The sequence below is a fragment of the Balaenoptera borealis genome (assembly GCF_965194805.1).
Source record: "Balaenoptera borealis genome assembly, chromosome: 2".
Taxonomy (NCBI): Eukaryota; Metazoa; Chordata; class Mammalia; order Artiodactyla; family Balaenopteridae; genus Balaenoptera; species Balaenoptera borealis.
Window position 1 is genome coordinate 96,990,652 of NC_138867.1, and position 21,831 is coordinate 97,012,482.

The 21,831-nt window shown below is 39.9% G+C and overlaps 1 protein-coding gene and 1 long non-coding RNA gene across 7 annotated transcripts in view; one reads left to right on the forward strand and one right to left on the reverse strand.

Moving 5' to 3' along the window:
• COMMD10 (COMM domain containing 10) overlaps positions 1 to 21,831 on the forward strand; it is a 267,062-nt gene that overhangs the window by 164,237 nt on the left and 80,994 nt on the right. Inside the window, exons 6-7 of one of the 6 annotated variants that reach the window (XM_082378464.1) lie at positions 4,591 to 4,650; positions 5,381 to 10,924. In XM_082378464.1, coding sequence (XP_082234590.1) covers positions 4,591 to 4,650; positions 5,381 to 5,419 — 99 coding nt within the window. In that variant the 3' untranslated portion in view covers positions 5,420 to 10,924. Of the gene's footprint in view, positions 1 to 1,579; positions 2,859 to 4,590; positions 4,651 to 4,788; positions 5,361 to 5,380; positions 10,925 to 21,831 lie in introns of those variants that run through there. The other 5 variants (XM_082378459.1, XM_082378466.1, XM_082378467.1 and 2 more) reach the window with 5 other exon arrangements.
• Positions 1 to 21,831, reverse strand: part of LOC309622584 — a 1,043,817-nt gene that overhangs the window by 141,188 nt on the left and 880,798 nt on the right. The window lies entirely within an intron of this gene.

A 21,831-nucleotide genomic window follows, 5' to 3' on the forward strand; every position in this document is an offset into this window, starting at 1 on the left:
TTGCTCTTAAAGATCTTCTCTCCGTCCCAGAAGAGATGATGGGGCCTATGTTAGTTTGCTGGGACTGCCATAACTGTACCACAGACTGGGTGGCTTAAACGACAGAAATTTATTTCCTCACAGTTCTGGAGGCTAGAAGTTTGAGATCAAGGTGTATTCAGGATTGGTTTCTTCTAAGGCCTCGCTCCTTGGCTTGTAGATGGCCATCTTCCTCCAGTGTCTTCATACAATCATTCCTTTGTGTGTGTCTGTGTCCTAATCTCTTCTTATAAGGACAGTAGTCATGTTGGATTAGGGCCCACCCACATGGGTTTGTCTTTTTATTGTTGAATTATAGGAGTTCTTTATATATTCTGGGTGCTATACTCTTATTAGATAATGATTCACAAATATTTTCTCCTATTCTGTGGGGTTTTTTTACTCCTTTACTTCTTGTAAATCTTAACTCAAATGTTATCAGCTCAGTGAGACCCTTTTTGACCATCTAACCTTGAATCTTCACCTACCTACCCCCCAAACACACATTCCCTCTCCCTGCTTTATTTTTCTTCCTAGCATTTATCACCAACAAACATTTCTATATGTAAGTTGTGAATTATGATGATGATTTTATTATTATTGTTATTATTGTCTTTATTACATTTCTTGTTTATTGTCTGTTTTCTTCAACTAGAATATGGGGGATTTTGATTTCTATTGCTCATTGCTCTTTATGTAGCACCTAGAACAGGCCTGTAGGCCTTTAATTAAAGTTTATTGAATAAAAAGGAATGAATTTAACACATAACAGTGCCGTTTTATTTTTAATTGGGGAAATATAGCACACATACAGAAAAAGAGCACAGTAATTTGTCAGAAAAAAAGGACACCCTTTTACCTACCACCAAGATCAAGAAATAAATTATTGCCTAATTTATAATAACAATAGTAAGAAGAAATCAGAAGCCTCTCTTATGCCTCCTCCCAATTACTGCCTCCTTTCTCCAGTCACCCGGAGGTGATCAGTATTTTGGTATATCTGGTAATATTTTTGTTGCTTTACTTTATACTTTTACCACCTAAGCATTTGTCTCTAAAACCTTTTCTGTTGTTTTTTTAAATATTCATATGCATGAAATTAATCATACATGTTCTTCTGTGCCCCCAGCCCCGACGTTCAACTTTATTTTGTTAGTCATGCATGATATTGTATTTGGCTGTAGTTTATTTTCATGTCTGTATAACATTCCATTGTATTACTATACTACAACTTACTTATATATTCTTCTGTTGAAAGAAATTTTGGTTACTTCCATTTTTAGTTCTTTTGAATCATAATACTATCAATAATCTTGTACCTATGTCATGGTGCCCAAATGTGTACATTTCTATTGATCTCAATATTAATACCTAGCAGTGAATTTCTGGGTCATAGGGTGTGTATATATTCAGCTTTAGTAAGTAATGCCAGACAAGTTTCCAGGGTAGTTAGAAAAATTTCACCCCTTCCAGCATATATTTTCATATGTTTTTGTCTGTTTGGACATCCTTTTCTGGGAAATGCCTGTTCAAGTCTCTTGGTTTTTTTTTTTCAAATCAGATCAAGCCTGTCAGTCCAGGGTACTCATGGGCAATCTGGATGCACCCCTTTCAGCTGGGGGAACTGCCAGGAAACCTACCAAGAAAGGTAGAAAAGGGCTGTTCCTAATTATTCTCCCCCACCCCCAACCCTTGTGTTCCACCACCAGCCAGGCTTCCAGATCATTCACATTGGCTAGAGTCCCTTTTAACAATCGAATCTGGCATCTGAGGGTCTCCTGATGGTGTCCTCCTTCTCCCCAGCCAAATGCTACCACCCAGGTGGCTTTTTTTTTTTTTATTGAGATATAATTGACATAACATGGTATTAGTTTTAGGTGTACAACATAATGATTTGAACCTTCCATACATTTTCTGAAGAGTAAACAATGAAGTTTAAAGAGTTGATTCTCATTTGATAAGCAAATTTGTCACTTTCTGGTTATATTCTCAAGGAAAGCTAAGAGTGTGCTTTCCTCCAAAAAATGCTGTAGTCCCAGGGAAGATTTTGATCAGGTCTACTCCTAATATTTATGGGACCTGAAGAAAGAGTAAAAATGGAGGCCATCATCCATTCTAAATTTAAAGTCATAAAGTTACCAAACTGTTAAATGAAATGTGAACTGTACTTTTTCCTTGATAAGGTACTTTTGTACAACGTCCTGGAAGGCCAGATTTGAATTTAAGATTCTTAGACTCTGTGGGGTTCCATGTCAGAACATGACAATGTGGGAAGTTGGCCCCTGGCCAGCACCCCCCTTTCCTTTTTATCCTACACATCTAAGCTCCATCCTTACTTCCCTAAACCTAAAAAACAACTGCCACTGGCCACCCCTTAGGTAAACATAGATGCTCAAAATTTAGGATAATCTCTCTACACATAGACATGAAACACTTAAAACCACTCCCATACCCTTCCATATTCTCATGGTCTTCTCTAAGTCATTATGAGTTGAATGGAAAATGATAATGATAATAGCCACCAGTTATTGTGTCAAACATAAGAAATTTTATATCAGGTATCAGCTTTTTTCCTTCGTGGGGCTAAGTATTTCAGTACAGTAAGACACTAAATTTAGTTGACCTTTGAACAACACAGGTTTGAACTGCACAGGTCAATTTATACTTGGATTTTTGTCAATAAATACTGTGGCACTACTTAATCCACGGTTGTTTGAATCTACGGATTTGGAACCACAGATCTGGAGGGGCATTTATGGGACTTCATCCGGAAAATTCAGTATCCACAGCGGGTCCTGGAACCAGTCTCCCGCAGATATCGAGGGATTACTGTTATGGATGGATGGATAGGTAGGTGTGTGTGTGTGTGTGTGTGTGTGTAAAATAAACATATCCATATATATGCACACACATTATTTTAGCTATTGTTATTTTAAGTATTTTTTTAAAGTTACCTTCCTTCCCTTTCCTCAGTGTAACATTTTAGAAAACACTACCCTGAAAGAAAGCAAAGCGAAGTACAGGAAACAAGAGCCTAGCTTGGCTGCTACCTCTAGGGGTACATCAAATGAGCTGTTCACATACTGATTCCGTCTTCAGTCTCTCCTAACTTTCGGCTGGGGAGGGGGTGGTAAAGGAATGAACTCGCTTTGCTTTTCCCTAGGGTAAACCTAGGCTTATCATTCCCCTCTAACTGCTGGAAGGAAATATAGCACTGCTAAATAATGCCAATTCAGCCTTTGGAGGTTTCAGGATATGTGCCAGCTAACCAACTGATTCTTCTAATATGATTTGAAAAATTCATAGTTTTTTTTTTTTATCATTCGTAAAGGATAAGGCTTTAAAGCCGATATGCTTCTTCATTCATTTTAAAACTTACATGGGTGTATAAGAGAAAACAAAGAAAGGAATTTGAGCCTATGTGCTTAGGCTTCATGGAAAGGGAGGTGCCATTTCTGAGCAGAGCCCCACTGACTCTCCTAAAATTAGGAGAAAACTTGTTTTGAAAATGTTGGCTTTGTGAATGGAAATGGAAATCATTAAAACAAATAAAACAAAGAAAAAAGTGAGCATAGAAACTGAGGAATAGAATTAATACAGTGTTGGAAATGACCATAGGCAATTAAGTGCGTGAATCAATGTCTGTTTGCAGCAGTTTTCCACTTCTTCAATTCATGGTGCCTGTTTTATGTCACGTGAGCATGACAGTATGGTCAGAGCGGGTGACACATTCTTGGTATTCTCTCCCCATTAACTTTCACTTCCCAAAGGTATGTTGAGTAAAATAAACATGTTTGAACAATTTTCAGAAACAGTGTTTCCTCAGTTTACAAAATCAACCAAAAGCGGATTGGGGTGGGTTGGGTTAATGTCGCACTTTACTGCACTATCATGCATACGTACACAATATTACTTAGCATCTGTAGCATCCATAAAGATTTCTCTATTGCATTTGAGGTGAAAGGAAGGAGCAGGTTTAAGTCCCAGCTTTGAAGCTGTTGTGTTAATTGTTAACTTTTGCCGAGTCTGTACATTACAAAAAGTAACAATCTCAGCATGTTAAGATCATAACTGTTAGATTAATGCTTGGAGGCAGCAGCTGTGCTGATGTGAGGCATTAATGGCTGGATGAGTTCAATCAGATATGCTGCCTCCAGTGTCTTTGTGTAATGGTATTTACTAGATTTCAAATGGACTGCTGAGAAAGATGAAATATAATCTCATGTATTATCTCTGTCTTGAAAAAATACATAATGAAATTGTTCTCTTGTTGGAATATATTTTATTAACCTTTGTGGAGTCAACTTAAAGAACAGATACCCCTATAGAGTTGAAACCTTTTGCTAAAGTGGAGTGTTATTAAATGTATTTTTGAGTGTTATTAAATGTATTTTTGAGTTCTTGGAACAGTGGGGTTGAGTAGAGGAGGTAAGTTTGGTTTGTTTGTTTTTTTTAAACCACTTAGAATAATATGGCATATTCTGAGGCTAGCTGGAGAGGAAAAAAAATGCAATGTAAATTGTACACAACTAAATTTTTTTCTTTCTTTCTTTCTTTCTTTTTTCTTTACAGAGCCTGAAGAAAGTTCTTGTGGAATTCAGTCACAAGGAATTGTTTGATTTCTATAACAAGGTCTGTATTTTTTAAATAATTTCTGATAATGTGGGGTTTTTCACAATGTTTCCTCCACTTTATGAATTCTTATTTTTAAATGCCCATTACAGAGCTGAGTTCTTTAAACTTCCCTTATAAACATCTTATGTTTCACAGCAGGAAGCATTGCCGAGATGAAGAGAATCTGACAAACTAAATCAGGAAGAGAATGGATATGGTTTTAATTAAAGCAGTAGGATTGTTGTTTTAATGTAAAGCATTAAATAATAAAACTGTGTGGTATCTAGCCACACTGGCACTTTAGAGATAGGTAATGTTAAATATTTTAATTTCTGGGCCCAAGGGAAAAGGCAGATACCAGGCCTTTAAAGATTTATCTTTGAGGATATTTCATGTTTCTTTGTAAATACTGATTTTGTAATCCAGGAAAATGCACTGCCCCCTCTACCACCCTCCCCCCTTCAAAAATCTAAAATGAAAGAGCTGGGTGCATTTTCAACAGTAGTATTTAGAAATCCTCTTTTACAAATTTGAAAACAGATAGCAAGCCTGAATTCTAATATCCACATAAAAAGAAAAATTTTCTAAGTGGTATATTTATTGCTTATGTGAGTGCATTTAAAATACATAGTTACCAGTTACATTCTTTTCTTTCATTTGCATGTTTCTAAACAACACTTCATATGAATTTCTCTCGCTTCACCAACTTTCTCTCTCTCTCTTTTTTTTTTTTTGTCTTTGTAAATAGCTAGAGACCATACAAGCACAGCTGGATTCCCTTACATGATGTTCTCAAAGACTGGTTTCTCTATCACACTCCTGCCACCTCGTTGTTTTGCATTGAAGATAAACTGCCAGTTTGTGTTTTCTGAAGGATTCATTAGCTTTCTTCTTACAAATTACACGGTTTATTGCTTCTTATACAAATAACAGCCAAGGAAGATCATTGTTTTCAGTACTGAAGTTCTAATATACATTCTCCAGTTCTGTGAGCCAACAGCAAGCAATTGTTAAGAACATTTTTGTTTTAAGGGGAACAAAAGTGAATATCATATTGTTTTTACTGTCCTATTTTTGCTTTATTGCCTGACCTGTTTATTTTTTACATACTTGATGATACTTTTATGTATCAAGAAGGGTCCATGGATACAAAGTGTAATATGTACCTTAGAACACAGAACTTCTTTAATTACATTAATAAAAATAAGAAAGTAGCCACATTCATTTAAATACATTATGGCATTTGTTTCCTTTAATATAATGAGTGTACTTTGCTTGGGAAATAATATAGGAAAGAAATCTTAAATAGAGCTAGTACTAGCACATCAGCCAACTCCAGTATGAGCATCTCTGTGCACTTTAATTTTTTCTCTGAGTTTAATGATTTAATAACAGTTCAGGTTTTTGTGTGCTTTTTTTTGTACTGAAAATTAATAATGATTCATTTCAAGGTGTGGGAGACAGATTCAGATCATGAATAAAAATAATTGTAATGAGTGCTAAATGATTATCCTTAAAATTTTAAAACAGAATGTAAAACAAATTTTATGTTCTCTTTTTGTAAATATGTTAATTTCAGTCAAGAAGATTTTTATGGCTTAGAATTAGTTGAACTGAAGTGCACAGTATTTTATGCTATGGATCTATATAAATGTGAGTATGGTTGCCTGCAGAAAATAATACCAGTTGAATTTTTTATGAATGAAATGTCTACACTATATTATTTCCAGCGAGAAAGACAGAGAGTGAGGGAGGAAAGAAGAGAAAGGGAGAGGGGAGGGGGGGAGAAAATGAGAGAGAGAGAACAGAGAGAGACAGAGAGAGATTCAAATATGACTTCACATGAAATAATTTGATTTCAGAAATATCCTATAGTTAAACAGAACCATTGGATTTAAATCACATTCTTTATATGAGGTATCTGAGTAATATGAATGTTAAATGTCTCCCAAATAAATGTTCAGTATATGGAATTTATGCCCTTACTTATTTATACGTGTGCTTGTATGTTGTTGCTTAGAAGGATTAGGTGTTTGGATTATTTCAGAATGTAAATATTATAGTGGCTGTCCATACTTGGTTGATTTGAAAAGTTTTTAAACTCAAACTTCCATTGATAGGATATCTAGAAGACGTGTTTATAATATAATGGGATTTGTTTCCATATGTAGCTTGTGGGATCTATCTTATATTTTTACGCTCTCTTCTGCTGGTCCCCAGAGGAAAGTACCTGACTACTGTAAACATTTTGGTAAATATTCTTTCAGACTTCTTCTTATGTACAAATAAACATACATCATTTCAAGTTGAATTTGTTGGGCCTTCCCAACAGTGACCATATGAATAGGTAGAAGTTTTCATTGGTTTGATGCCAACTTAACTCCCAGTGTAGGTATCTAAGTTAAATGTGACACTTCATAATGAAATTTCCTATTTGTAGCTTAAAATAGTGGTAAATAGTTTTCTCTCCATCAGTCTAGTTCAGGAAAGTCTGACCAAAGGCATTGAAGGAAGGACAAGTAAATAGTAGGTCTAATTCTAACTAAGAACATAATTATCCCTGAAATATATTTAATTCCAGATAATTTTATTTCTTAAGCTACCACCATTGTTACGATACACAAGTAAAAGAAGATATCATTCCCAAAGATTATTAAGGTGTGTGTTACATTTTCATAGAAATAAGGTGGGTGGAGCCATAAGTGGGAACTGAAACCTACTGTCTTAGCAAATAAACATGTTTTGTATGAGTGCTTGTCATGAGGATTGAATAAAAATATAAATTACTTGTTAGAAAGGAGTACTACAAATAATACTTGCAATTCTCCAATTATAAAATATGATTATTTTTAAGTAGGAAACACCAAAAAAGTCATAAAGGAGTAACCTAAAATCATAGATTCTCAACATCCAGAAACAGCCGTTAATGACATTTTGGTAGATTTTATTAAAGGTTTTTTTTTTTTTTTCCTATTCAGATATCTTTCTCTACTATCTTTAAGTAGTCCTTCATTTGAATCAGTTGCACTTTATTGATTCAATCTATTGTTGGACATTTAGATTATTTCCAGTTTTTTAAAATACTAAAGAACTCAACTGGTAAAGATCATTATAAATAAACCCTAAACCACATTTCTCATTACTTTATTAATACGGGTTCCTAGAAGTGGGATTATTATGCCAAAAGTATGAAGATTTATTTTCTGTTTTTACTTTTAATGGGATTTTATTATAAATATAAAATTGCCTATATTTTTTAAAAAGTGTTTTTAAAAAAGTCTATTTTGCTCTCTTACTCCCTAGAAATACCTACCTAACTAGTTAGAGACATTTGGTTTATATCTTTTCAGATATCTCATGTAAATTCAAACACACACACACCCCTCTTTGTGTATGTTTTTATTTATTTACATTTATTTATTTATTTTTTATTTTGGTTGCGCTGGGTCTTAGTTGGGGCAGGCGGGCTCCTTAGTTGCAGCACATGGCCTCCTTAGTTGTGGCATGTGGGCTCCTTAGTTGTGGCATGCGAACTCTTAGTTGCGGCATGCACGTGGGATCTAGATCCCTGACCAGGGATTGAACCCGGGCCCCCTGCATTGGGAGTGCAGAGTCTTAACCACTGTGCCACCAGGGCAGTCCCTATTTACATTTATTTTAAGGCCATTTTTGCATATTGATAAATTGTTTTCTCAAAGGTTCATAACAGTTTATACTCTTACCAACAATAAATGAGAACTCACCTGCCTCAAGCCAACTTCATCACCCTCTTCCTCCTACTGTACATTTTATTCTCAACATTTTTTAAAATCTAGGAATGGGTTTGGGAAGAGTGTGGAGTGAGAGTGGGTTGGAGATTGAAGCATCACTAATTACTTGGGATATGTTATGTTGACAATTCCAGAGGGATAGAAGAGAAAAATTTCTTCTAAAATCAGCGAATGTGAAAAACAGTTGCACAGTGTTTAAGCGTAAAAGCACTGAAGTCAGACATTTACTTCCTCAACAAATATTCAGTGACTGCCTATGGTGCCAGGAACTGTGTGTATGCTAGACATTATGTTGACAGTGATGAGCAAAATTAATATAGTTCCTGGCGTCTTGAAGTGTAATGTGTTAGACAGTCAGTTAAAAAACAAGCAAAATGTAGCAACCTAATTGGGAAAAGAATTTGAAAAAGTATAGATACATGTATATGTATAACTGAATCACTTTGTTGTACACCCGAAACTAATACAACATTGTTAATCAACGATACTCCAATATAAAATGAAAAGTTAGGGGCTTCCCTGGTGGCGGAGTGGTTAAGAATCCGCCTGCCAATGCAGGGGACACGGGTTCAAGCCCTGGTCCAGGAAGATCCCACATGCCACAGAGCAGCTAAGCCTGTGCGCCACAACTACTGAGCCTGCTCTCTAGGGCCCGCGAGCCACAAGTGCTGAGCCTGCATGCCACAACTACTGAAGCCCGCGTGCCTAGAGCCCGTGCTCTGCAACAAGAGAAGCCACCGCAATGAGAGGCCCGCGCACCACAACGAAGAGTAGCCCCTGCTCGCCACAACTAGAGAGAGCCCGTGCGCAGCAACGAAGACCCGATGCAGCCAAAAGTAAATAAAAAAAAATATTTAAAAAATGAAAAGTTAAAAAAAAACCAAGCAAAATATAATAAATTGTGAATAAGTATGGGATGAAAAATAATTGGATTCTCTTAAGAGAAAATAAAAGATAGGACGAAACTTAGATGGTGCATCAAGGAAAGACTCTCTGAGGAAGTGAGATTTGGGCTGAGCCCTGTAAGATGAGTTAGAATGAGGCAATAGCAGAATACAGTGAAAAGCATTCTAGATAGAGAGAATGGCCAATGCAGAATCTCAGAGATTGGAAAAGGCTTAGCGCGTTTCAGGAACCAAAGATCAGTGTGGCTAGAGTGTCGTGAACAAGGGAATAGTGGAGTGCTTTTCACTTAGAGAGGTAGCCTGCCACTTCTACCACCTAAATATCTTGCAAATATCTCTCTAGGATACTACCTTTTCCAAGCTACCATCATCTTTGCCCTGGACTACCTTGCTTCCTTTAGCCCCCCTTCAGTCCAGTCTCCACACAGAGCTAATACTTTTAAAACTTTAATCATATTAATTACACTACCTCCCTGCTTTAAACCCTTCAAAGACTTCCCATTACACTTCAAATAAAATTTAAAAGTGTCTGGGCCCTCAGGACAGACTAAGAGTCATATACTAGTTCTGCTGCTTTTTGTGTTGCTTAATTCGCTAAAGCTCAGTTTCCTCATCTTTGTGGTGGGAAGAATAATAATCTAAATTACATGGGAGTGTTATGAAGATTAAATGAGGTCATTCATGTTAAACATTTAGCATAATTCCTGATTTGCAATAATCATGTGTTAGCTGTCATTTTCATAATCACTAAGAAAATGACCAGGTTTTCTGTTGAAATTATTCCAGGTAAGGTTTGAATTGAACTAAAATTGGAGAAAGCTTGCTATGAAGCCCCTTCACTTTGAATTTAGTTAGAGTTCCAATAACAACTCTATTTTATGATAAATAAATTTGAGCATAATGCTCATCTATCCCATTCTTAATTTTTCAATAACAAGGTAATAGGTATTATGGGATAGGACCAGAATCAGAAATGCATTTTTTCTATGACTGTGTTTCTACAAAGCTCCTCTGGCTCTGAGGATTCTTTTTCTCTAACTCTATTCAATTAATTTTTATCTTTTCTTACCTTAAACAATGGCTTCTACACCTTATTTATTATGCCAGGGGTCTGTAAACTATGGCCTGTGGGCCTAATCCAGCCCACCAGTTGTTTTCATAAAGTCTTATTGGAACACAGCTCTGATGGACAGACTCCCAATCATCTGTCAAAGGTAATGGAATGTCACTGCCGTGACTTACATTATGTGAAATTCTGTCATGCTACCAAACTCACTCTAGAGACTTTCTCCCCTCTTGGCTTTGAAGAAGCAAGCTGCCATGTTGTAAGAGGGCCTGGACAGAACCACAAGACAAGGAACTACGGGTGGCCTGTAGGTGCTGAGGGCAACCAGTAGCCACCAGGAAGCTGAGGCCCTAAGCGCTCTGCCCTACAGCCACAAGGAAATAAATCTGCAAACAACTTGTGTGAGTTTGGAAGTGGGTTCTTTCCCAGTCAAGCCCCCAGAAGAGAACACACTCCAACTGACTGTGACTGCAGGCTTGTGAGATCCTACGTGAAGACCCAGACTCCTGACCCATGGAAATTGTGAGATAATAAATGTGTGTTGATTTGAACTTCTGATGTTAGAGTCATTTGTTATGTTGTGATAGGTAACTAAAACAACAGCCATGTTCTTTCGCTTACTTATAGTCATACAGTCTACGGCTGCTTTTGCACCACAACAGTAGTTGCAAAAGAGAGCATATACCCAGGAAGCCTAAAATATTTACTACCTGGCTCTTTACATGAAACATTTGCAGACCCATTCCTTATACCGTGCTGCTCTAGGGCACCTCTAGAGGAATATAGCAGTTGGTAGATACATAAATCCATAAGACAGGTGTGGTATATATTTCTGTAGCATCACCTTTATTTTAATTTTTGCCAGCCACATGGCCATCCAATTGGAAATTATATTTTTCCATGCTCTGTAGCTACTGCAGCCATATGACTAGGTCTCACCAGTGAAATGTGAGTGAAAATTATATTCATCTTCACTTTTCTTTGCCCTTTCTATGACTGAAACATAGATTTGAAGCTAAGTTAGGTTTGACTGAGCAGATAAGGATAATGCCTTAAGGGGTAGAGAGCAACAAGATGGAAGGAAGCTGGGTCCTTGAATATCCTCATGGAGCAGTACTGCTGATACGCCCTTGGCAAAGCTGCTGCCTCCAGACCCTTACATGAGAAATAAAACATCTTGTTTAACGACTATATTTGGTATCTTTTTAATATAGCAGCGTAGCCTATAGCCTAACTAATATGGGGGTAACATTTTAATTAGCCAGTAATTTAGAGCATGTATATTTTTAAAGAGAGATGAATATTTTACAGCATATAGTTGGAAATACATATAAAAGTTAAAGAGAGAATGGGAAACTTCAAAAAAAAAAACCAAAACACTGTGCTTGCAGCCTGCGACTTCAGGCTAAACTCTCAGAGCTACTGAGAGGATATATGAATCCCCACCCCCAGTGTTGCTACTTGGAAGGGAAAGTTTAAGAAAACGTAGGTGTACGTTGTAAATTTCCCCCAACGTCTTTACATAATCTCTTTTCCACTGTTGAGGATGAGGGCCAGGACATTTCTGACTTGTTCAGGCTCATTAGTCAGAAGCTGCTTAGGAATTAGAATTTAAGTTTCAAATGAGTCAATTTTGCTTCTCTAAAACTTTGATTTTTGTCATCATTATGCAAATAGTTCTACTCAATACACCAGCCTCATTTAATGCTAAAATTAGAAACACATTAATTTGAGGGATTTTATAGTAAAGCTTAATGGCATTTATAATTTGGGAGAATTTCAAGGATTTTATCATTGCTTCCTTCCCCCTCCCTCCCACCTTCCCCTGTCATACATACTCTTGAATCTTATTAAAGGTCTTTTGCTTTTGTCTGAAGTGTGAGGTTGTACTAACTGACTGAAGACCTATGATCCAAATCCAAGTGATGGCTATTCTCATAGCTTGCTTTGTTTTATTTGAAATAGAAAGTTATTAGTTTTTATTTCAAAAGAAGTAGTCTGCAAAGACAAAGTTGAAGCAGGTCCAGGCTATAAAACGGTAAGGAAGAGGATGCTACAGGATTAGAGAAACTGTTTTAATCTCCAAAGCAGGAAAAATAATGAGTATATAATAATCCCTTAGTAAAACTAAAGTTCAGTCATTTTTAGCTTCTTTTAATGAGTACGAGAATCTCATTCTATAAATGACTTGATTTTTTTTTCAAAACAGATCTGTTTTATTATTTTTTATTGAAGTAAAATTGCTGTACGATGTTGTATTAGTTTCTGCTGTACAATGAAGTGAATCAGCTATATGTATACCTATATCCTCTCCCTCTTGGACCTCCCTCCCACCCCACCCCCCATCCCACCCATCTAGGTCATCACAGAGCACTGAGCTCAGCTCCCTGTGCTATACAGCAGGTTCCCTCTAGCTATTTTACACATAGTAGTGTATTTATGTCAAACCTAATCTTCCAATTCATCCCCCCATCCCCTTCCCCACCAGTGTCCACATGTCTGTTCTCTACGTCTACATCTCTATTCCTGCCCTGAAAGTAGGTTCATCTGTAGTATTTTTCTAGATTCCACATATATGCGTTAATATATGATATTTGTTTTTCTCTTTCTGACTTACTTCACTCTGTATGCCAGACTCTAGGTCCATCCACATCTCTACAAATGACCCAATTTTGTTCCTTTTTATGGCCAAGTAATATTCCATTGTATATATGTACCACATCTTCTTTATCCATTCTTCTATTGTAGGACATTTAGGTTGTTTCCATGTCCTGGCTATTGTAAATAGTGCTGCAATGAACATTGGGGTGCATGTGTCCTTTTGAATTATGGTTTTCTCAGGATATATGCCCAGTAGTGGGGTTGCTGGGTCATATGGTAGCTCTATTTTTAGTTTTTTAAGGAACCTCCATACTGTTCTCCATTGTGGCTGTATCAATTTACATTCCCACCAACAGGGCAAAAAGGTTCCCTTTTCTCCACACCCTCTCCAGCATTTATTGTTTGTAGACTTTTTGATGATGGCCATTCTAACCTGTGTGAGGTGATACTTCATTGTAGTTTTGATTTGCATTTCTCTAATAATTAGTGATGCTGAGCATCTTTCCATGTGCTTCTTGGCCATCTGTACATCTTCTTTGGTGAAATATCTATTTAAGTCATCTGCCCATTTTTTAATTGGGTTGTTTGTTTTTTTGATATTGAGCTGCATGAGCGTTTGTATATTTTGGAGGTTAATCCTTTGTCCGTTGCTTCATTTGCAAATATTTTCTCCCATTCTGAGGGTTGTCTTTTCATCTTGTTTATGGTTTCCTTTGCTGTGCAAAAGCTTTTAAGTTTCATTAGGTCCCATTTGTTTATTTTTGTTTTTATTTTCATTACCCTAGAAGGTGAGTCAAAAAAGATCTTGCTGTGATTTATGTCAAAGAATGTTTTTCCTATGTTTTCCTGTAAGAGTTTGATAGTGTCTGGCTTTACACTTAGGTCTTTAATCCATTTGGAGTTTATTTTTGTGTATGGTGTCAGGGAGTGTTCTAATTTCATTCTCTTACATGTAGCTGTCCAGTTTTCCCAGCACCACTTATTGAAGAGGCTGTCTTTTAATGGGAATATGAGAATCTCATTCTATAAATGACTTGGGTTTTTAAATTTTTTTTTTCTTCAAAGGAATCTAGGTAAAGGAAAGAAGGGGAAAGCAGTTAATAGTATTTTTAATAGTTGTATTTATTTCTGAAACTGAGTATTAAAGAACACAATACATCCTTCCTGCATTGTTTAAGGAAAAGTCAATAATAAGGTTTTTCTCATCTTTAATAAATGTAGATTTGCTGTGAGGCGTGGAGCTCAGTGATGTCTCAAGGTCTTTCCCCATGTCTCCTTGCTTCTGAGATAAACAGATTTTCTTTGTGCTCTCTTTCTAGTCCACAGTTCAGATTCTTCCTGCAGGTTCAACCAGGCTACGTATGAACAAAGCAAAAAGCTGTCCCCAGAAAAAGGCTGCTCTCACACTTTAGCATTGGAAGCTTCAGTGTTTCTCCCCATCCAGGAATGCAGTTTTGCTTTGGCAGCAGAGCACAGGAATTTTCCACATGATCAGAGATAGTAGTGACTCATAACATCCCAGACCATGAGCTCCACTTTGCAGTCCAGCCTCTCTATTACGTGCTGATGTAAGTAGTCCTGTGAACATCGGGGTATTTAAGAAATATTGGCTGAACGAATTAATGGAGTACATTAATAGTTTTTCTCCCTCTGCTTCTTTTATTTGCACGGTACCATCTGAATTCTTAAAAACAAACAAAACCATCATAAACCTAGATTTCAAATGGCTTTAGGTGATCCACTGGGGAGGATCACCTAAAGTCACTGAACCTTTCATTCACCAATGAAAGGAGATATATACGAGTAGAATAAAAGCCTGATAACCTGCCAGATTTCTCCTATCCAGAATGCTAGAGCACGTTCTCCCACTGCTGTGAGGAGATTTATGGTGGTCATGAAGTTGACCTAGATATGCTTCTGGTACTGACGCTGCAAAGTCTGAAAAACAATCACGCCCCTACCAAATTCAGAGGCAATGTCTGTGACAGGGTCAAATGGAGCACTCCAGAAGGGCATCGGCGACATCCTGATACTGAGGTGCATGTTAAGTATGGATAGATTTTGTGAGCTCATTACCCAGGTTTTAATCTCCTATTGAAAAAGTTGTCTTGATTAAAGATACACATATACACACTGCCTACAAAGAGGCTTTCCTTACTGATGTGGGTAATTCAATGACAAAGTTTTAGAAAGGAGTCTCCCCTTACATGACACAGATTGTTCCAAGTTAGCACGCATATACAGGCTGGACAAAAATCTGAAAAAGTCCACATAGATAATGCAAAATGCATTAAAAAAAAAAACGCGTGTCCTATCCAGCTCCTCCATGTGCCCACACACCGGCCCCCCAACAATGACTCACCCGTGCCCCCTGCCCCTCCAGTTTGCCCTTCTGACACCGTGGGTGTCCCAAGCCTCCTATGAACAGTGGCATTCCCTCTGCGGCTGGACACATCTGGTCACTGGCTGGAGCTTACTTACCTGCCAGAGAGTTGCTTCCTGCTCTCCCAGTGACTGTAGACCAACTCTGTCTCCGGAAAAGCAACAAATTTCTCTTCCATCCAGTAGACTTCAACTACCTTCTCCCACCAGGTATGAACCCCAGCCTTGAGATGGTGGGGGGATCCCCTTCCAAGTTCAGTCTTCCTTGGGCTCTCCCTCAAACCTGTGGTACCCTATAACGTTTTTTGAGAAGTAAAAAATCCTCCTGTAATTAAATAATTACTCCTTATTTCATCAGCTTTCTAAGACTAAATTACATGTGTTTCAGGCTTTCCTAAAGAAGCCACGTCTATTTCATAAGCTTCTCTGTATAGGATTTCAAATAGAGTGTGTTTGTGTGATGTTTCATAGGGGGTGGAATGTTTCTATTTCTTTACCTACTTTCCTACTGTCTCCCTTTCTAACTCCCTCACATCTTTTAAGGGAGAATGATCTGCCATTCTGTTTGGTTAATTATAGAATATTGGTTGATGTTTACCGATGAGCATAGTGCTATAAAAAGCCCACGTTTGTGCAGGGGTGACCCTCTCTTGCACTCCCTGCTTTTGCTCCATGGGTTGGACTTGCAAGAAGCACCAGGGGAAGAGAGCCTCGCCATCTTTCTCTGCCTCAGAAAAGCATCCCTGCTTTAGTTCTGTGCCATATGGCTGGCAGCGACTAGTGATGGTCCAGAATTTGAGCCGAAGCTGATGTGTGTGGGGTAGGAGGGTCCTTCTCAGGCCTTAAGAGTGAACCTCGCACTCTTAACCCAGCCTGATCAAGCTCTGAAAGGTAATAATACAGTGTTACTTTGTTTCTCATTTGCTATCAGTCTTTCTGGTTGCAGCTCCCTTGGGAATGTCAAGGGTTGAGGAGTGATTGGCAGGACAAGATTTGGGTGTTTGGAGGTTCTCTAGTCAAGTGCCATTAAATGCAATCACAATTTCTCCTCTGTCCCTTTTCTTAGCAAATCTGTCTTATTTTTCAGTGGTAAACGTGTAGAGAGCTATGGACAAAAATATCAAAGGCATCATTCATACCTCAGCTCTCAAATGGGCACTGAGTAACAGAAGAAGGCTTTAAAATCAGTGACTGACTCTCTGAAGAAGACCAGCTTGACATTCTTAATAAACAAAATAGACACTTCTGTGAAAACAGAGGGGAGCCGTTGCTAGGTCAGTTTCAAAGGCCACAACAGACCAATGAGACCAGTTCAAGGGAGGATGGAAATTGACCTCACATTCACCACTTCCTCTATATTTCCGAGACCTTGAACTTCAGCCTCTCCCTCAAGCTCCTTAGGAAGCTAAAGAGGTATGGAATGTACCTTTGATAGACTGACATGATTCTGTCTTTTGATCATTTGCTGAATTTGTGGAAGGAAAAGAACAGTGGAAAACCGGCCTCCTCTCTTTCCAGGCTAAGCGTTGACAAAGCAACACAGCTAAGGAGGAAACTGAGAAGAAGAGAGGACGAGATATTAATTGACTGATCAAGTTACCCTTACGTGCTCCAGTAGCAGATGTCCAAGCCACTTCAGGGCTACCTTTGTGCCTCCTTTTCTAAATGTGTTTAGTTATCTGCAAGTGGGGCTGATTCACATCATATGAAACCCACAGGATTTGCTTCAGGCAGGGGAATGATTGAATTAAAGGCTTCTTCCATATGTTAGTTTCACCCTGAAGTATTTAACCCATACCAGTGTGAATCAAAAGCAGAGCAAGCTGATTTTGCAATGCCAGTTGTTTCTGCCTCAATTAACCACTACCTTGCGCAAATCTATGAAAGTGCTTACTGGCTGAACCTCACCCACATTTAAAATGTGTTATAGGCAGGAGAAAAAAAATTTCTAATTATGTTAGTGACGTTTAGTATTAAAAAACATGCAACACAATGCTTGGTGTCAGTTTATTTATCTCTTCTAAAAATAAAATACAGTGTGTGTATGTGAAAAAAAAACAAAAAACATGCAACATTTCAGTTCTGTGCAGGGCGCTCTGAAATGTCCCAGGATATGTTCAGAGTAATTAAACTTGCTTGCCTTTTTCTGCTTCTTCAGGACTGCCGTTGTGGGAGAGGAGAGGCCGATGGCAGGAAGTTCCTCTCCCAGACCAATCAGCATGTCCTCAATTTTCATCCCCTCCAGTTGTTCCCAGCTTCCTCCCCCACATGAATCTGTAGCGGTCCCAGGGTAGGCAGAGTGGGCGCCGCAGACCACCAGGAGCTTACCCTTTATGCAGAGAGAGACACCTCAGACAGATTCAGACCTCAGATAGCAGTGCCCACAATGTCCAGACAGAGCTCTGGTCTATTCTGTGAGGTTTCTGCTCCAAAAATACAATAAATCAATGAGTAAATTAGCAGTTGCTTTGCATGTATACCCAATTTCTTCATTTATTTATTTTTTTTAAGAGAGTAATGGAGAAAGGAATGGACAAAGGATTGTGTGCGTGTGTGTGTTTTAAGGTGTTATATTTAACAAAAGATGGATTTTAGTAGCCCTATGATTATCATATTCATATGGGCAAGACCTTAGCTGGGCAACTCTGCTTTTTCATTCATTCATCTATACATCTGTTTATCCACCAGCTGTTTAATAGACCGGCAAGTGAGGTCCTCTGGAAGCTCCTTGAGTTGATAATACCATAAAGGCATTGCCCCAGGGCCTCAGGAAGAGGCTGATCAGGGGGCCAAGGGGCTCTCCCTACTGACTCCTCCGCAGCTTTCTGGCTGAAAGATGGGGTAATACCAGTGGGGCCACTTCTGAGGAGCTACAGTCTGTCCCTGCTTGTACAGTCTGTCCCTGCTTGGTCAGACACATCTTTACCTTAAGCTTCAGCTTCTCACCTAATGTGACTGTCAGTAAGTAAAAGAGTACAGGTCTGGTAATAAAGACTAATTAACTGCCTGCCTTGTGCCAGTTCGTGTGCTAGGTGTCAGGGATTCAAAAGAAATAAGGTCTCATGTCTTTGGCCTTAATACCAGGGGAACATCACCCAGCTTGGAGGGACAGCACGTGGAATACTGAATACAGCTAACAGCCATGCCCATTGGAAATGTGAAGCACTTTACAGTTTACGAAGCCCTTCATACGCCTCATCTTACTTGATCTTCACAGTGTTGTTATTTAGTAAATTGGACAAGTATTATTTCCATTTTGTAGATGAATGAGCTGAAACTGAGACATCTAAGTCACTTGCCTGAGATTACACAGGTTGTGCTCAGAATTCTGACACCTGGTTTAAGGCTCTTTTGATGTTCATTTTTGCCTCTTGGCTCCTCCTGCTCTGCAGTAATGGTTGGAATTCCTTCAAGTTCTCCTCCTCTCCAGAGAGCACCACGTTAAGCTTTCTCAGTGGAGGGCACTGGGGGGACGGTGCAGGAGGAAGAGGCTTCTGCAGGTCCCACCAGCTGCCCCATTGGTCTCCGGTGGGTGTGAGGGCATCTGGTGGTGCTCTGCCCCAGCCAGGGCTCCAGAGCACCCAGCCCTTCGGCGGTCTTGCAGCCTGGCCTAGCCTGGTGGGCGCTCTCCCGTGGCTCTCCCAACACAGACACTGCGTGTCCTGTCCAGCTCCTCCGTGTGCCCACACAGCGGCCCCCGACAGTGACTCACCTATGCCCCCTGCCCCTCCGGTTTGCCCTTCTGACACTCTGGGTGTCCCAAGCCTCCTATGAACAGTGGCATTCCTTCTGCAGCTGGACACATCTGGTCACTGACGGGAGTTTACTTACCTGCCAGAGAGTTGCTTCCTGCTCTCCCAGTGACTGTAGACCAGCTCTGTCTCGGGAAAACCAACAAATTTCTCTTCCATCCAGTAGACTTCAACTACCTTCTCCCACCAGGTATGAACCCCAGCCTTGAGATGGTGGGGGGCTCTCTTCCAAGTTCAGTCTTCCTTGGGCTCTCCCTCAAACCTGTGGTACCCTATAACGTTCTCATATCTTAGAGTTACTGTTTTATCACAGCTTCATAATTCTTTTGTTTTTTTAGTAGGTCAGATCTATTTTAAATTTATTTATTTATTTATGGCTGTGTTGGGTCTTCGTTTCTGTGCAAGGGCTTTCTGTAGTTGCAGCAAGCGGGGGCCACTCCACTCTTCATCGTGGTGCGCGGGCCTCTCACTATCGCGGCTTCTCTTGTTGCGGAGCACAGGCTCCAGATGCGCAGGCTCAGTAGTTGTGGCTCACGGGCCTAGTTGCTCCGCGGCATGTGGGATCTTCCCAGACCAGGGCTCGAACCCGTGTCCCCTGCATTAGCAGGCAGATTCTCAACCACTGCGCCACCAGGAAAGCCCCCTCATGATTCTTTATGTTAAACTTCCCCTATTTAAATCACTGTTTGGTTTCTGTCTCCTGATTGGACCCTGACTGACATACTCACCAACTGTTGGTGTGCGGTCACAGACAAGGTACAGGAGATAGTTAAAGTTTCTAAAGTGTCTTATGGGCCGGATCTTGTCATCTGTCTTTGATCACTGCAAGCACCTGCCTTCTTTGATGCCTGACACATAGAAGGTCCTGAATAAGGACTGATTAACTGAGCACAGTTGAAGTTAATTTTAACACCCCTGTTTGATGGAAGTAATAGCAGCCCACAGAGATGCAGGAAGGAGCCTGAATTTATTTATGCATGTGGTTATCCACTCGTTTGTTCAATGAAATTGATCAAATGTCATTTGGGAACAGCGGCATTGGCTCCAAGGGCAGGTCAAACAGCAGCATTGACCCTTAACTGGGAGAACAAGTAAATGGTTGCCTCAAGAGGACAAGCTAAAGAACATTCTGGAAAACTGAATGAAAACATGAAAAGACCCAGAAGGAACTAGGGAAGTACCAAGTGGTCTAACCACTTGTGAAGCTCAGAGAAGGTAAGTGACTTACCTAAGGTCACAGGGCCCCTTCTTGGTAGAGCCAGGAGCAGAGAGCAGGTCTCATGGTCCTCAGTCCAAACCCTTAACCATTACACTGCATTGCTTCTTCAAGTGGGGTGGGAAGAGGTGGCAACACAAACTGCCATCTCGGGAAATGGGGGGAAAATGCCCCGAAAATGGTTGTCCCTTACCTAGTCGTTCAGAAGAGTCTGTTTGGGGGATCCAAAAAATTCTCCTGCTCATGCTGTTACCTTTGGAAAAGCAACTAGCAGTCTATCAAGTGTGTTGAGTTTGGGGTTCGACTCCCCTGAAGGTAATTGGCCACCTGTTAATCCACAGCATCCCAGGCTTTTGGGGCAAAGCAACATGTTCTTTGTCCTACCCTCCTCAAGGCATCACTGGTTTCTCTGAGGTGGTCTTACACCCGCACATAAAGCCTCTCCATCACTCCTCTCCAACATCTGCTGCTTAATTGTCCTAAAGATCTTCCTTTATCATGTTGGTTTACTTAGGACATTTTGCTATTTCTTTTCTTTTTTTTTTTTTTATAAATTTATTTTTATTTTTATTTATTTTTGGCTCTGTTGGGTCTTCGTTGCTGCACGCGGGCTTTCTCTAGTTGCGGCGAGCAGGGGCTACTCTTCCTTGCAGTGTACGGGCTTCTCATTGCCGTGGTTTCTCTTGTTGTGGAGCACGGGCTCTAGGCACGCGGGCTTCAGTAGTTGTGGCACGCGGGCTCAGGAGTTGTGGCTCACGGGCTCTAGAGTGTAGGCTCGGTAGTTGTGGCCCGTGGGCTTAGTTACTCCACGGCATGTGGGACCTTCCCGGACCAGGGCTCGAACCCATGTCCCCTGCACTGGCAGGCGGATTCTTAACCACTGCACCACCGGGGAAGCCCCCATTTTGCTATTTCTGATGAGATGTTTGTCCAGGGAGCCAAGGTATGGAGTCTTTTATTAAGTGAGGGAGCGCCCACAGAGCCTGTTCCACGTGCTCCTCTGGAGCTTCCGCCAAAGCATGACTTCTAGCTTGAATCCTACAGTGAATGTATGGGCATATGTGACATACTGTGTCATTAATTTTTCACCAACACATGGGTCACATATGAGCCAAGGGGGAATGTGGATATAGCAAGAGCTGTGTGAGTTAAGCCATGTTTAGACTGTCTTAGTTGGCTGTCATTGGGAAGGAGCCCATGCTGATTAATTGATTTCAGGTGTGCATACACCTCTGTGGTGGGAAGCAAGAAACACGTGGGTCCAGAGAAAATAGGCCTGCCTGTGAGCGTCCTGGGAGAGGCCAGGTTCTCTGCAAAGAATAACAGTGAAATGTGAGTTGCACTTTGCAGGCTGGCCCTGGCTGGTGATGCATCTTGCTGGGAATTGCAGGTAACCAGGAAATAAAATGTTCCTCACTAGGGACTCTGTTACAGTGAGGTTGGCTCTATTTACCCGGCCCAGTGAAATCAGTGAGGAAGGACACTGCCAGGATTTACAAATGCTTGG